General features: G+C 35.8%; 1 protein-coding gene across 2 annotated transcripts in view; it reads left to right on the top strand.

Moving 5' to 3' along the window:
- Positions 1–14,864, top strand: part of LOC145271385 (uncharacterized) — a 72,512-nt gene extending 57,648 nt beyond the window's left edge. For both annotated transcript variants that reach the window (XM_080126926.1, XM_080126925.1), the window contains exons 7-8: positions 7,330–7,495; positions 14,614–14,864. In XM_080126926.1, coding sequence (XP_079983052.1) covers positions 7,330–7,495; positions 14,614–14,692 — 245 coding nt within the window. In that variant the 3' untranslated portion in view covers positions 14,693–14,864. The remainder of the gene's footprint in view (positions 1–7,329; positions 7,496–14,613) is intronic.
- The last annotated feature ends 915 nt before the right edge of the window (positions 14,865–15,779 follow it).

The following is a 15,779-nucleotide window of genomic DNA, read 5'->3' as shown; positions in this document are numbered from 1 at the left end:
GAGCATTTGTTCTGTTGTATAGAGGGGAAGGGGTCTACTTACTTTGCATCAAATGTTAATTTTATGGCACATCAGCCCTATCGAGAGATTTATAAAATAAAGGCAGAATGTACCTTTTTATATCTTCTTCATATCTCTTGCCGTATTGTGGTTTGTGCCCCGACATTAGCTCCTGGAACAAATGCATAACAACAAATGAAAGTCTCATTTCTCTGGACAATTGGAACCTTATTCAGTTTCATTCTTTTCTGCCTATCCTTAGAAGGAGGGTGGAAAATTTATCTATCGATTTATCTGCCATACATCGCTACCTCTCACCACTTCCACAAGGAGTCTTCATCTTCTCAGAATAACTGACAACTGTGTCTGTCAGACTCAAACTGTCGACTCCAAACCCGAACTGAACTCTAACCCTCTAAGCACGTGTGCTCCCTTCCTTTTTATATTTGGGGATGACATGTTTTCTAGGTGGTCTCCGACCGGATGCATCTACAACTAACAAGTTCACAAGACGTCAGAGCGGTGTCACTGGGTCTTAACCTTTTGACCTCCATTGTACTCAACGACATCCCGCACTAATTGTGTTATTCATGTCATGGACTCTATAACAATTGTAGTTGGTCGGGAAGCAGGCCAATGGAACAGTGTTCCACATGTAGGCCATTCTAGGAAAGAAACTTTGTTCATGGAATTTATGTTTACATTTAGGCACAGATAGAAAGTGGGGGAGATTGTTGATAATGGTTGGAGATTGGTGAGCGAAAAAAGATCATAGATTGTGTTGTATAACAGGGGAAAATATATGGAAGAAGATCATACCTTTCTGTCCGGAGATCCTTTGTCTTCCTGCTGCTGCACGCTGTGATGAATGTCCACCAATATTTCTGGTTTATGACTAATTAAAAAAAAAAAAAAAAAAGGTCGAAATTGTGTTAAAAAAACAAAGCAGAGTGATCAGTTTCGATGTAATAGACATTTTAAGAGACTTTACGTGCATAAACAAAAAAAGGTTTGATTGATATTTTTGTTTGTTTGTTTGTTTGTTTTAATTGTTTCTTTGTTTATTTATTAGCATTATCTTACCTATAATGATATTTTGGGAATATATGCTAAGAACACGGCGGCTTGTGTGGGCCAAAGGAGAGGAAATAAAGTCGACAACAGAAAAGGAGAAAACGAAAAAGACATTTCACAACCACTTGGTTATATATATAAAAAAACTAAAAAACTATAAATTAAAAAAAAAATAAAAACGAAAGGACTACTACTATTATTATAATTATTATTATTATTATATATATATATATATATATATATATATATATATATATATATATATATATATATATATATATATATATATAGAGAGAGAGAGAGAGAGATGTGCTGTATATAATATTGCCATTAATTGCAGTAATTCTTGCTTTCTTTTTGTTTAAAAGAGATTAATTTGAAATTAGAAAGGAAAAAAATCTGGTGACGTAGCCGATTGAAGAACGATAAAAGTAGAACGATAAAAGTGCCGCCCTAAAGAAAACACTTTATTTAAAAATTTTAGTTAAAAAAAAATCAATTCCGGTATCTTGATTATGTAGTAGAGCTGACATCTATTCAATGTAACTGCCTTCAGCCTCAATAACTCCTATTATATAATGGGATTACCAACATGGCGTATTTTGTATTGTTGGACGGTACCGCCATGAGTATTTTGTATATATATATATATATATATATATATATATATATATATATATATATATATGTATATATTTTTTTTACACAGGAATCACCACTTATCAAGGCCTGAGGGTCACTCGAGGATAAGGGTTAATGCGTATAAATTAGTCGGTGTGATTATAGCGTAGTAAACATAAGTAGTGGGAATTTTGTAAATTGGATTACTTAGTGGGGGTTCATCAAGAACTTGTTTACATTGGACTTGAAGATTGTAGTCAGCTGGAAAGCAGGCAACTGGAAGAGAGTTCCACATGCATGCAGTTCTAAGAGAGAAGGTAGTATGTGACGTAGCCGATTGAAGTCTTAATGTGGTGCGAACAGTGTCGTTTATCAGTTATTGTTTTGGAGTTCTAAATTCTTGTGTTCTTGGAAAGGGACAGACCCCAGTAAGAAAGCAAAATTAGATAAGTTTGAAAATGATATTTGGAAAATGTTAGGATCGAACCCAGTAAGAAAAGTTTAAAAAAAAATACATATTGAAATCTTAGGAATGCAGAACGATTGTCATTGTTTTTGCAAATAACAAAATATTATTTATGTCAGAGTTATTTCTGGTGCATCTGCCACTAGTCTCTCGGTCCTAGACAATCTGATAGGTTCTGAACTCTCAGCTAAACTTCAGCCTCTGTCACATCGACAAAATGTTGCATCCGTTTGCCTGTTCTACAAGTACTTTAACGGTAAACGCTCTGACGAACTGCAAGCACTTGTGCCCCCTCGACGTAAATACCCTCAACAAACCAGGCAAGCAGCTAAATCCCTAGATGTAAGAGAGCCTTTTATTCCAGTAGTTTCTTCCCCAGAACAGCTAGACTTTGGAATTCTCTTCCGGGTCCCTGCTTCCCCGACTGTACTGACATGCAGAAGTTCAAGTGCAATGTGAATCGACATCTTACTGCCCAACATCCTACACAGTACCCCTGATGCTTATGTCCCCGATAGTAGCCCCCTACAGCAAAGTGGCAATGTGCCTTGTTTGGGGTGAAAATTTAATTAAAAAAAAAAATTAAATATTATGTCAGATTTCTGCCCATCAATAACTACTCTTATAAAATTGAAAAGAGAGAAATGGAGATCTTGTGAAGTAGATCTTTATGCCATACCCTATCAAATGCCTTAGATGTGTCTAGAGCAATTGCTCTAGAAAGGAAGCGTCCGTCAAGAGGTCTGAGACCGTGTGTGTTAAAATCTCACAGAACTCTTTTCAATATTGATTCTTGCTAAAAATTCCTATCCAACTATTTTTTCCAAAACATAATTCTGCCATAGTGTGAAGTAGACCTTTATGTCATACCCTATCAAATGCCTTAGATATTTAATTTAAGAATGCATTCATTCTTTTAGGAATAACTCGATATTAAATATGTCAGTTAAAAGAATGGACAATACGAGTTTAGAAATAATGATTAACAAATAGGTTAGATATTGAATAATTAGGATTGAGAATTCTTTGTTTGCCAAAAGTGTGTTTGGACATACATATTTAAAATCCACATGAATAAATTTTATGTGGTGAAGCATGCTTTGACGTCATAAAGAAAGGAGATTCTCAATATATTGAGACAGGGTTCGTAGTCAGACACAGTCACAGTGAGAGACAGCACCAGATAGAGAGAAAGAGAGAGAGAGATAGAGAGAGATAGAGAGAGAGAGAGTCGGCCACACTGGGAGCTGATGCCTTCTTGGAGGCGAGATGGGGAAAGATAGGACAATGTAATTGAGAAAGCTTGAATCCCTGACCATCATCAATCATCCAGCTTGTATGAATAAAGAATCATCTAATATTTGTAAACTGTTGTCTTCGTCTGTCGTCAATCCACAAAAAATGAAAAGGTAAAGGTGTTTTGTCTATCAGCTTGTAAACGAACTTTGTATAACTCCGTTCAAGTGTTAACTGTCTGTCCCCATCATCATAAGTGAATTATCTCCCCTCTATATGTGTTAACAAAAACTGTTGCATAAATGTCTCAGCTCCGTTTTAATAATAATATGAAGTCTCCAAGAATCGTCACAGTCAACATGTATATCATGTAAGTAAGTAAGAAAGCAAAACTAAATAAGTTTGAAAATGATATAAGGAAAAGGCTAGAATCGAACCCTGTAGGCAAATATTAAAAGATAAATGATAGGAGTTTAGCAGCAAGATGTCTGTTCACATTACACTTGAACTTCTGCATGTCAGTACAGTTGGAGAAGCAGAATCCTGGAAAGGAGTTCCAAAGTCTAGCAGTTCTGGGGAAGAAACTATTAGAGTAAAAGACTTTCTTACATCTAGGGATCTTTACTGTGTAGGGGTGGAACTTTGCTGATTCTCAGGTTTGTTGGGGGTATTTATGTTGAGGGTGGGGGGTGCAAGGGCTTGTAGCTCGTCGGAGCTTTCACCATTAAAATACTTGTAAAACAGACAGAGGGATGCAACATTTCGTCAATGGGACAGAGGTTGAAACTTAGATGACAGTTCAGGACCTATCAGGTTGGCGCCTTCTCTTTTGAACCTTGTCCAGGAGTGAGAAACTAGTAGCAGATGCAACAGCCTAAATATGACAACAATACTCCATACATGGGCGAATCGTGGCCTTATAGAGGTACAGGGTACTTTCAGGCGTTAGTGGCTTTCTAGCATGGTAGAGAGAGCCTACCTTCTTCACAGCAGTTCTGGCAATACTCTCAATGTAATTGTTCCAACTCGTGTTTCCTGTGAACGTTAGGCCAAGGAGTTTAAAAGATGTACTTTCAGATAAAGAATCTCTGGCCGTTGCTATTGGTGGTAGAGAAGGTTTCTTGTAATTATTGAAGGAAACAAGTTTGCCCTACGTGTGACTACATAAAGTGTATTCACACATAGGGCAAGTTATGAAGAGTACATAGGACTGAACTGCTAGTCATCTAATAATAGGACAATGTAATTGAGAAAGCTTGAATCCCTGACCATCATCAATCATCCAGCTGGTATGAATAAAGAATCATCTAATATTTGTAAACTGATGTCTTCGTTTGTCGTCATTCCACCGACTGACAAGGTAAATGTGTTTTATCTATCATCATCTTAAATGAACTTTGTATCTGTCCCTTCCTGGTGTTGTTCACATCATTAGATAGATAGATAGACAGACAGATAGATAATTAACAATTTTAACTTTGCTATTATCTAACAATTGGAGCTCAGACGAGCGCTTGCCATGAAAATAACGACAGTGCAGAGATAGACTCGTAACGTCTCTTCTACGAGAAAAAGTTTTTTTTTTTTTTTGTTTTTTTTACAAGGTAGTCACCACTTATCAAGGCCTGGAAGCCACTCGGGGATAAGGGTTATTGTGTGTACAGTACGTTAGTTTTGGAGATCTGATAAGGTGTCTTACTTAGGGAGGCGGTTCATCAGGAATTTGTTCACACTGGACTTGAAGACATCCAGGTTGTAGTCAGGTGGGAAACAGGCAACCGGAACAGAGTTCCGCAGGCGTGCACTTCTAAGAAAGAAGCTTTGTTCATGGAATCTACGTTTTGATTTTGGCACAGATAAGGAGTGGGGAAAATTTTTGACAGTGTTTTTTTTTTTTTTTTTTTTTTTTACATGGGGGTCACCACTTATTAAGGCCCGAAGGCCACTCAGAGATAAGGGTTATTGCGTGTACAGTAATCAATGAGATAGTATTGTAGTGATCATTAGTATTGGGGGTTTTCAAGGAGAAGAAAAAGAAATCACTTACTAGATTTTGAAACCAGTTTTGAACCCTGCCAAGGCAAATGCATTATAGGACGTACTAGCAAGGTGCCTGGCGTTGCCTGATCATAAAATATGTTTAAATATAATATTTTAATTTATGTAGATGTCTCCAAGGATTACCTCCTCCTTATAACAACAAAATGAAGAAAAAGAAAATAAACAATACGGACTGGACCTAAAACGCTGGGAAAATGGTTGGATCCTTCTACCACTCCAGAAGATATCTCACTAATGATGCAATTCTCTATCTGTATAAAAGCCAAGTATGTCCAAGGATGGAGTACTGCTGCCACATCTGGGCAGGAGCTGCTAAAAACAGTCTATCCTGCCTTGACAGAGTACAAAATAGACTTCGTGGCTTGTGGGGGATGACCTTTTCTCTTCCCTGCAACCTCTCTCCCATAGAAGAGACGTTGCGAGCATGTCTCTGTTTTATCGTTATTTCCATGGCAAGTGCTCGTCTGAGCTCCATTCTCTGGTCCTCCCCCACCAATCTTTCACGAAAAACACCCGACTAGCTAAAACCACTGTCATTAGTATTGGGGGTTTTCAAGGAGAAGAAAAAGAAATCACTTACTAGATTTCGAAACCAGTTTTGAACCCTGCCTAGGACGTACTAGCAAGGTGCCTGGCGTTGCCTGATCGTAAAATATGTTTAAATATTTTAATTTATGCAGATTTTGTATATATAATAATAGAGCCAATTCTCTATTGATTATTATATTGTACCCACATGTCGTAGTGATTTCAAAACTAAAAAAAAAACTTGGTGGCATCAGTTAAATCAAAACATCTGCCGCTCCAGTCATTACCGTTTGAGCTATCGCCAGATGGATAGTTAAAAATAAACAGAATGAAAGGCATAAACGTACATTTAAATTTTTCTTCTCCAAGGATTACGTCCTCCTTATAACAACAAAATGAAGAAAAAGAAAATAAACAATATGGACTGGACCTAAAACCCTGATGAAGCTAATTTTTTAGCGAAATATAGGAATGAAACACCCACAAAGTAAATTAAAAATGATTTTATCATTTCATTACAAAGCTTTCTTTTCAAAATAAATGTCTTCCAAAAGTGTGTAACTACTTTTCACTGTATATTTATGTATTCGTAGAAGAACATGTTAAGTTGACTTATGCTTGCCAAGTTCCAATTTACAAAAAAACATTTCGACCCCTTAGCAGTTATTTTTTACCGGTTAAAAACCCATATAAAAACGGCCCACAAAAAATGCAATCATTTTGACCTGCTTTATGCCGCTCTGCAACGTTGTGTCTCGGAGGAGATGCAATTTGAAATAATGGAGACAGACAGACAGACAAACATAGAAAGTTTGAGCTATCGTCAGATGGATAGTTAAACAGAATGAAATGCATAAACGTATATTTAAATAATTGACAGCATGTACATTTAAATTTTTCATTCTCCAAGGGTTACCTCCTCCCTCCTCATAACAACAAAATACAAAAAAAAAAAAAAGCAATCATTTTGACCTGCTTTATTTAGGAGATGCAATTTGAAATAATGGAGACAGACAGACAAATATGGAGAGTTTTATAAATTAAATAAGGTTCTAGAAAAAGAATATTTTATGAACAATCTCAGGGGTTATATTTTGGGGGCTGGGGAGGGGATGATGCGGAGGAGGGGGTCACACTGTATTTCCTGCTTTGATCATTTTAAATGGCGCTTAGAGAAGAAAGGGAGTATTGTGTTTTATGGGGGTGCTGCTGTCATTGGATGTGTTTTCAATTTGTGAAATGAAATTTGAAATATCTTCTTTTTTTGTGTTTGTGAAAAATTGTTCAATGTTCTTTTTTCTTTTTTTTTTATTTATTTATTTTATTTTTTTATTTTTTTCTAGCACTGACTATAAAACCTGAACCCGAGCCGGAACGAATAGCCGGACAGATGACCCGTGAAGAACTGGAACGACACTTGGAATCTCGTCAACACTCTTTTGGGATTGAAAAGGCTCCGGCCAAATTACCCATGGAGATCTTCAGCAATGAGAACTCTGACCCAGACAGGCAAGTAGATTTTTTCCCCAGTTTTTATAAAGGCCCAAAGGCCACTAAAGGATAAGGGTTAACGAATGTAAGGTGTTAGTGTAGAAATTGTTAATGGTTTAAATTGTGTAGAATTTGATTATTTATGGGGACAGCTCAACAAGAATTTGTTTACATTGGATTTGAAGGCTATCGTACTATCGCTTCCCTGCGAGGGTTACTTGGTTGAGGAATGTTTTGGGAACACAACCAGCTCCCCGGGGAATGAACGATATCCAACCAGATCTAACGATAAGCACATGTTTGAAAAATCAACAAAAACGGGTCGATATGTCGTCGGCTATAACTGTCTGGCATGGGTCACTTCTTGTGTGGTCATTGTGTCGTTACAGGCAGCTTTCTGTCGTCGCATTCATGGGAGGAACCGCAGGCTGAAATCGAACACTTGTACAAAAATAGCGAACAAATGCATTTTTATAAAAAAATATATAATTTATTTAACAGTTAACAAGTAGGAAGCATATTTAGTCAACCCATTGTGTGCACACCCAAACTACTATGTCCTCCACGCATGGGCTGCGAACTTCAACTGTCTAAAACAATACAATCATATTTCAGTTTTCTCTTTCTTCATTGAAAGAAAGAGAAAGGGAGTGAATGAGAGAAAGAAAGAGAAAGGGAGTGAATGAGAGAAAGAAAGAGAAAGGGAGTGAATGAGAGAAAGAAAGAGAAAGGGAGTGAATGAGAGAAAGAAAGAGAGAGAGCGCGAGAGAACGAGAGAGATGCGTTTTACGCAATGTTTTATTTTTTTCAACTTCAGATATCTGCGTGTAAGTTTGACCTTTCTTGAATTATTCTGACACCGCTGAAGTTTCATCACACCTGTCATTTGAACCCAGCCGACATGCTTTCCAAACCCACAAAACACCTTTATGAAACGTTTTTAAATTCATCACAAAGTCAGGCAAAAGGTTAGAAGCTAGATATAGGGGTTATTAATGTAGAACCCCCCAGCTCCCTCAAAAGGGGCTACGTCATTGTGCCACAAGGCTACCATGCCGTATTCAACTGGGAAGCAGTTCAGCAGAACAGTGTTCCACAAGTGGGCAGTTCTGGCAAGAACTTAGTTCATGGAATCTGCGTTTAGATTTAGGCACAGTTACAGAGTGGTTGTAGCTAGTCGAGTGTTTTTTTTTTGTGTGAACCATAGATTGGAGTTCAGTCGAGCACTTGTCATGAAAATAACAACAGGGCAGGGACAAGCTTGCAACATCTCTTCTGTGGGAAAGCGGTTGCAGGGAAGAGAAAAGGGCATCACCCACTAGATTTCGAAGTCAGTTTTAAACTCAGCCAGAATACACAGATGTTGCAACCGTACCCCATTTCAATGCATACCTAATCGGATTCGGATGGTAGCGAATACGATCTACTGACATGTTAACACGAACCAGGCAAAAGAGGATCTTGCAAATGAGCTCTCCTTCTGGCCGACAAGCTGAATCATAGGAGTTGTTGTTGAAGAAGGATGAACGGCAGGGGCTGCAGGTTTAGACTTTGATGCAAAAATGCTGCAGCACACTGTATACAAGAGTCTAAAAGTAAAGCCTCCTTTCTTTTTTTCTTTTTTTTTAACTAAAAAAGTTGAAGCTACAACCAAAAATTGCCCCCATACTTACCAAACTGTTTAAACGTTGCCTTAAGGAGAAGTGCTTTCCAACACCCTGGAAAACCTCATCAGTATGCCCTGTATTTAAGAATTCAGGTGATAAGTCATCTCCCTCAATACAGACCAATAAGTCTCCTGAGTGTCATGAGTAAGTTGTTGGAATCCATATTAAATAGAGAAGTAGTCAACCACCTCAGCAGAAATAACCTTCTAAGTGACATGCAATATGGCTTTCATTCTGCTAGATCTACAGCTGACGTGCTAACAGTTATATCACATAGAATTAGCGAATCTCTCGACAAAGGCTTCATTTCTAGGGCAATTGCTCCTGACATATCAAAGGCCTTCGATAAGGTATGGCATAAAGGCCTACTTCACAAGATTTCCAGCTACGGTATAACTGGAAATGTTTTCTCTATCATTAAATCATTTCTCTCTGATAGGCTCATAAGAGTAGTGGTTGATGGGCAGAAATCAGAGGCCCACAGTATTAATGCTGGAGTCCCTCAGGGGTCCATCCTGGGCCCAACTCTCTTCTTGATCTACATCAATGATCTCCCAAAACACATACTAAAATCATTCGTTGACATCTATGCTGATGACACGACTATCTATGGCAACACATCAAAAGCCGTAAATGGCAACGTTCTCTCTGATTCTCTCTCCTCAGATCTTGAGCACGTGGTTCAGTAAAGGAAGAGGTGGCTGGTTACCTTTAATGTATCTAAGACCAAGCTCCTATCATTACATCATAAACGCTCTGATCCCCATCTGGCATCGATTGAAATGAATGGCTCTCGTCTAGGGGAGGCCCCATGTTTTGATAAGCTTCTGGGTTTGACCTTTACTCCTGATCTGAAATGGAACACATACATCAAGTCTGTGGCCAAGGTCGCTGGGAAAATGGTGGGATCCTTCTACCGCTCCAGAAGATATCTCACTAATGATGCAATTCTCTATCTGTATAAAAGCCAAGTACGTCCAAGGATGGAGTACTGCTGCCACATCTGGGCAGGAGCTGCTAAAAACAGCCTATCCTGCCTTGACAGAGTACAAAATAGACTTCGTGACTTAATGGGGGATGCCCTTTTCTCTTCCCTGCAACCTCGCTCCCACAGAAGAGACGTTGTGAGCCTGTCTCTGTTTTATCGTTATTTCCATGGCAAGTGCTCGTCTGAGCTCCATTCTCTGGTCCTCCCCCACCAATCTTTCACGAAAAACACCCGACTAGCTAAAACCACTGTCAATAATTTTCCCCACTCTTTATCCGTGCCGAAATCAAAACGTAGGTTCCATGAACAAAGCTTCTTTCTTAGAACTGCACGGCTGTGGAACTCTCTTCTGCTTGCCTGTTCCCCCCCCCCCCCCGAATTCAACTTGGATGTCTTCAAGTCCAACACAAACAAATTCCTGATGAACTGCCCCCTTAAGTGATGACACCTTAGCAAATTCCCAATACTATTACTACGATACTATCCCATTGATTACTGTACACACAATAACCCCCCATGTAAAAAAAAAAAAAAAAAAAAAAAAAAAAAACTATGAAGATGGGAGTAGTACCATTAAAACGAGCAAAGTTTTGGGATCCAGAATTTATTCACCACTATTCTCAGTGTACTTTTGCCAGGAATCCAATGACGCATCTCTGCTTTTGACACATGTCCATGACAGTCTCAAGCCGTCAATATCTGCAACAAAGTGATGAAACGTTCAAGTCATGACTGAATAAGTATCATAACAATACAATTTTCAATACCTTCTGATCCACTCGGGCAGAATATAAAAAAATAGGAAACATTACTGGAACGCCCCCTTGTAAAACCGATTTATTTTCAGAGTTCGCACAGGCTTGAAAAGTCCTTGACTTTTGACTTGAAGAAACCTTATTTCTATTATTACCTTGAAAATATGGAAAATGTCCTGAAAACGTCTTGATAGTCATATTCTTTATGTCCAGTAAAAATTTATGTTGCAAAATTAAAAATAAAATCGAATACTATTAAATTATTTTTTTTAAGTCTTAATAAAAATACCATTAAAATATTTTTTAAATCTTGGAAATAAAATCGAAATACATTGTTTTGAAATTGCATCGTATTATTGTATTGTATTATTGCATTGTATTATTGCATTGTATTATTGCATCGTATTATTGTATTGTATTATTGTATTGTATTATTGTATTGTATTATTGTGGTTACAAGAGTTACGCCCCTTTATCAGGAAACTATCTGCTGTTTTCTATCTAATAAGATTGGGTAGTTTTGTGCTAAAGGGACATAACACTTGTATCCAGAATATTGGAAATTTAAAAGTAAAACAAATCTACAATGGGGAAAATAGCATTTAATAATACAGTGTGGCCCACTTAAAAGTAGCCCATACAAAATGTAGCAGAGAGGATGAACATTCTTTTATTGTTTAAATTACTTGTAACATTGTTTAAATTACTTGTAACATTGTTTAAATTACTTGTAACATTGTTTAAATTACTTGTAGCATTGTTTAAATTACTTGTAGCATTGTTTAAATTACTTGTAACATTGTTTAAATTACTTGTAACATTGTTTAAATTACTTGTAGCATTGTTTAAATTACTTGTAGCATTGTTTAAATTACTTGTAGCATTGTTTAAATTACTTGTAACATTGTTTAAATTACCTGTAACATTGTTTAAATTACCTGTAACATTGTTTAAATTACTTGTAGCATTGTTTAAATTACCTGTAACATTGTTTAAATTACCCGTAACATTGTTTAAATTACCTGTAGTTTTATAAAAGATGTTGGAAGTGCTCCCGCTTGACATCTATGCATTTCTGGGCATGTCTAACAACATTTGCAGATACTGCCTGTAGATCTTCTCTGGTGATTCTTCTTATAGTATTGGTTATGTTCTCCTTTAGTTGGACTAGACTATGAGGATTATTTGCATAAACTTTTTGATTTAAAGTCTCCCCCCCAAAAAAATCACATGATGACAAGTCCGGGGAACATGGTAACCATAACCCTTTGCTTATTGTTCTCTCTTCCGTAAAGATGTCATGAACTCGTGTCAGTGATCTGTGAGACGTGTGGCATGTAGCGCCATCTTGTGGCAAAAAGAATTGCATTGTGTCTTGTGGTGTCAGTTGGTCGATAGGAGAAAGATTAGAGATATTGGGGTACTTTTACGTGGGCCACCTTGTATAAGTGGGGTTAAGGAATGTAAATATGATTGTCGACAGGCATAATTTCGACATTTAAGCAAATGGATGAAAGTGCTTTGAAATTGCACATTACTGGCATTAAACATAATTTTCAATATTTGTTGTCCGAAGGGTCGAGCTTCAAAATGATATTGATCTCGTGAAAATCCATGGTTTCTGTCAACATACATACATACATACATTTAAACAGATTTTTGCTCTTTATATTTTAGATAGCCAGTCCTCTATTGATTATTATATTGTACCCAATATATATATAGCAGGGTTCGTACAGACTTGAAAAGTCCCTGAATTTGGATTTTTCCTTGAAAAGACCTTATTAACCTTGAATTTGGACTTTTTCCTTGAAAAGACCTTATTAACCTTGAATTTGGACTTTTTCCTTGAAAAGACCTTATTACCCTTGAATTTGGACTTTTTCCTTGAAAAGACCTTATTAACCTTGAATTTGGACTTTTTCCTTGAAAAGACCTTATTAACCTGGAATTTGGACTTTTTCCTTGAAAAGACCTTATTACCCTTGAATTTGGACTTTTTCCTTGAAAAGACCTTATTAACCTGGAATTTGGACTTTTTCCTTGAAAAGACCTTATTAACCTTGAATTTGGACTTTTTCCTTGAAAAGACCTTATTAACCTTGAATTTGGACTTTTTCCTTGAAAAGATCTTATTAACCTGGAATTTGGACTTTTTCCTTGAAAAGACCTTATTAACCTTGAATTTGGACTTTTTCCTTGAAAAGACCTTATTAACCTTGAATTTGGACTTTTTCCTTGAAAAGACCTTATTAACCTGGAATTTGGACTTTTTCCTTGAAAAGACCTTATTAACCTTGAATTTGGACTTTTTCCTTGAAAAGACCTTATTAACCTGGAATTTGGACTTTTTCCTTGAAAAGACCTTATTAACCTGGAATTTGGACTTTTTCCTTGAAAAGACCTTATTAACCTTGAATTTGGACTTTTTCCTTGAAAAGATCTTATTAACCTTGAATTTGGACTTTTTCCTCGAAAAGACCTTATTAACCTTGAATTTGGACTTTTTCCTTGAAAAGACCTTATTAACCTTGAATTTGGACTTTTTCCTTGAAAAGACCTTATTTACCTTGAATTTGGACTTTTTCCTTGAAAAGACCTTATTTACCTTGAAAAATATAAAATGTCTTTAGAAGGCGTTGAAAATCATATTCATACATTTGTTTATTCGTTATTTCCATTTTGTTTTGATTTACACCCCCCCCTACACACCCAAACACCTCCAAACACCGGGGCAATGCCGGATATTCCCACTAGTTGTTTATATATCAAATTTGAAGTTTGTTCTATAATCCACAACAATTTGAAAAAGTGGTCAGGTATCAAATATACAACACATAAATGTTATCATAGCCAATAAAAATAACTGACCTTTTAAAACTATTCATTAAATAAAGAGATGAATAAAAATGACTTTTCCTGTTTTGAATTAAGTTTTTTTCTTTGGTTTATTACACATCATTGTTTATATATCAAACTTTGTTTTGAAAACTTGAATTTTGTCGTGAGAAGACCTTGAAAAGTCCTTAAAAGTGGACCTTGAAAAAATCTGTGCAAACCCTGTATTTTTTTTTTTTTTTTTTCCAAATTAATCAGATTTTTTTTATTTATTTATTAATATTTATTTCTTAATTGATAAAGATAGTAAAAAGAATGATTTACTTACTTGTGGGTGTCCGGTGAAGTTTTTTTTTTCAAAATGTTCGATACTCGTCATATTAAAGTCTTATTTTTAACACGACAAAAAAAAGAAATGGTCAAAAATATTTCGGACACTTGACAGTATTAAGATTAACACCTCTTCTGATTGTTTCCCAAATTTCATGACGAAATTCTTCATACAATCACGGTACGGGCCTTTGGAAAACAGGGAGGGTCATTATAAAACCTTACCGAAAACGCCATTTTATGACGTTCACATTTTTATCACTTTATTTACTTAAAACTCTTAAAACATATAATGTACATTCATATTTATTAATTCATTTGAAAGTATATTCATTTCCGAACAAAACAGTAGTATTTTGAAGTCTTGAAGTGCTTTGGTTTGAAAAAATATGGCTATTTTAGTAGAACTACCTTGAAATCTGTGATTATCCAAAGCGTTTATTTTTTTGTCCCTGTGTATTACTACTGAAAATCTATACAAACCCTGTATTTTTTTTTTTTTACAAATTAATCAGATTTTTTTTTATTTATTTTTTTTTTTTTAATATTTATTTCTAGTGAAAGTGCACAAGACATTTCCGGTCTGCTGGCCGACGTAGATGATGATGCCGAACTTGTGATCGATGCCCCGCAGTGATTTTTTTTTCACCTCTTCCTCTACCTCCATCACCCCCCCCCCCGTCCGTTTCATGAATCCATTTTTCATCACTTTTCATTTCGTGCACCCCCCCCCCTAAACATTTCCTTTCACAGTTTCAAGTTTTTTGTTATCTTTTTTTTTTCTCATAATAAATCCTTTTTTTATTAAACTTTGGATTTGTTTTGTTTTTGTAGCTTGTCCGAAATTTCCGTTTGAATTTTGTCATAAAAAGGTCTGATTTCTATTATTATTATTATTATTTGTGTTGGAATATTAAAAATTAATTTAGAAGGTAGCGGTTTCAATCCCACCCAAAGTGTGCCAGAGGTTAATTGGCCAAAATGTGGTGAGACGACAACAACTACGGATGGCAGTAATTGCTGAGAATGCAGTTAGGAGATTCAAAGTTCCTATCCGTCGCGGTTACCACCTGACGAAGGCCAGAGGAATTAGTTGGCCGAAACGTTGTGAATAAACAAACCAATAAAAGATGAAAAACAACAACTAATAAATATGAGACTAGTAGTCCGAAATAAAAATAAATTAATATATATAATGCTCATCTCAAAAAATGAATTCCAATTAAGGAATAATATATATTAAAAATTAAATTAAATTAAATACTATAAAAAAATTTTGTTAAATTTCAAAAATAAAATAAAAATATTTTTAAATATTAAAAATAAAATTAAAATAAATACTATTAAAATATTTTTTAAATATTAAAAATTAAATAAAATTTAATACTATTAAAACTCGCTCAAAATAAATGTAGAGATGACCTCCATTCGCAAATCATAGATATTATAATCTAGGGAGGATATAAAAAGTTCTACAAAATAGTACCCCCCCCCCCCAAAAAAGCCTTCGCTGGACATACAAAAACGCACGCGGCTGTTTTGTCTTTCATATATTTAGATAATACATCCTTTTTTTTTTTTTGAACTTTTATTGTTTTTGCTTTCATTCCAGAATTCCCTTCCTTCTTTAAAAGGCCTTTGAATGTTGAACTTTGTCTTGAAAAGGTTTGATTTCTATTATTATCTAAAAATTTGAGCAGATTTGCCGTTCAGTTGTACAAATA

Source organism: Euprymna scolopes, chromosome 46 (genome assembly GCF_053919585.1).
Source record: "Euprymna scolopes isolate OS-2025 chromosome 46, ASM5391958v1, whole genome shotgun sequence".
NCBI lineage: Eukaryota > Metazoa > Mollusca > Cephalopoda > Sepiida > Sepiolidae > Euprymna > Euprymna scolopes.
This window is presented reverse-complemented; position numbering and strand designations above follow the sequence as displayed.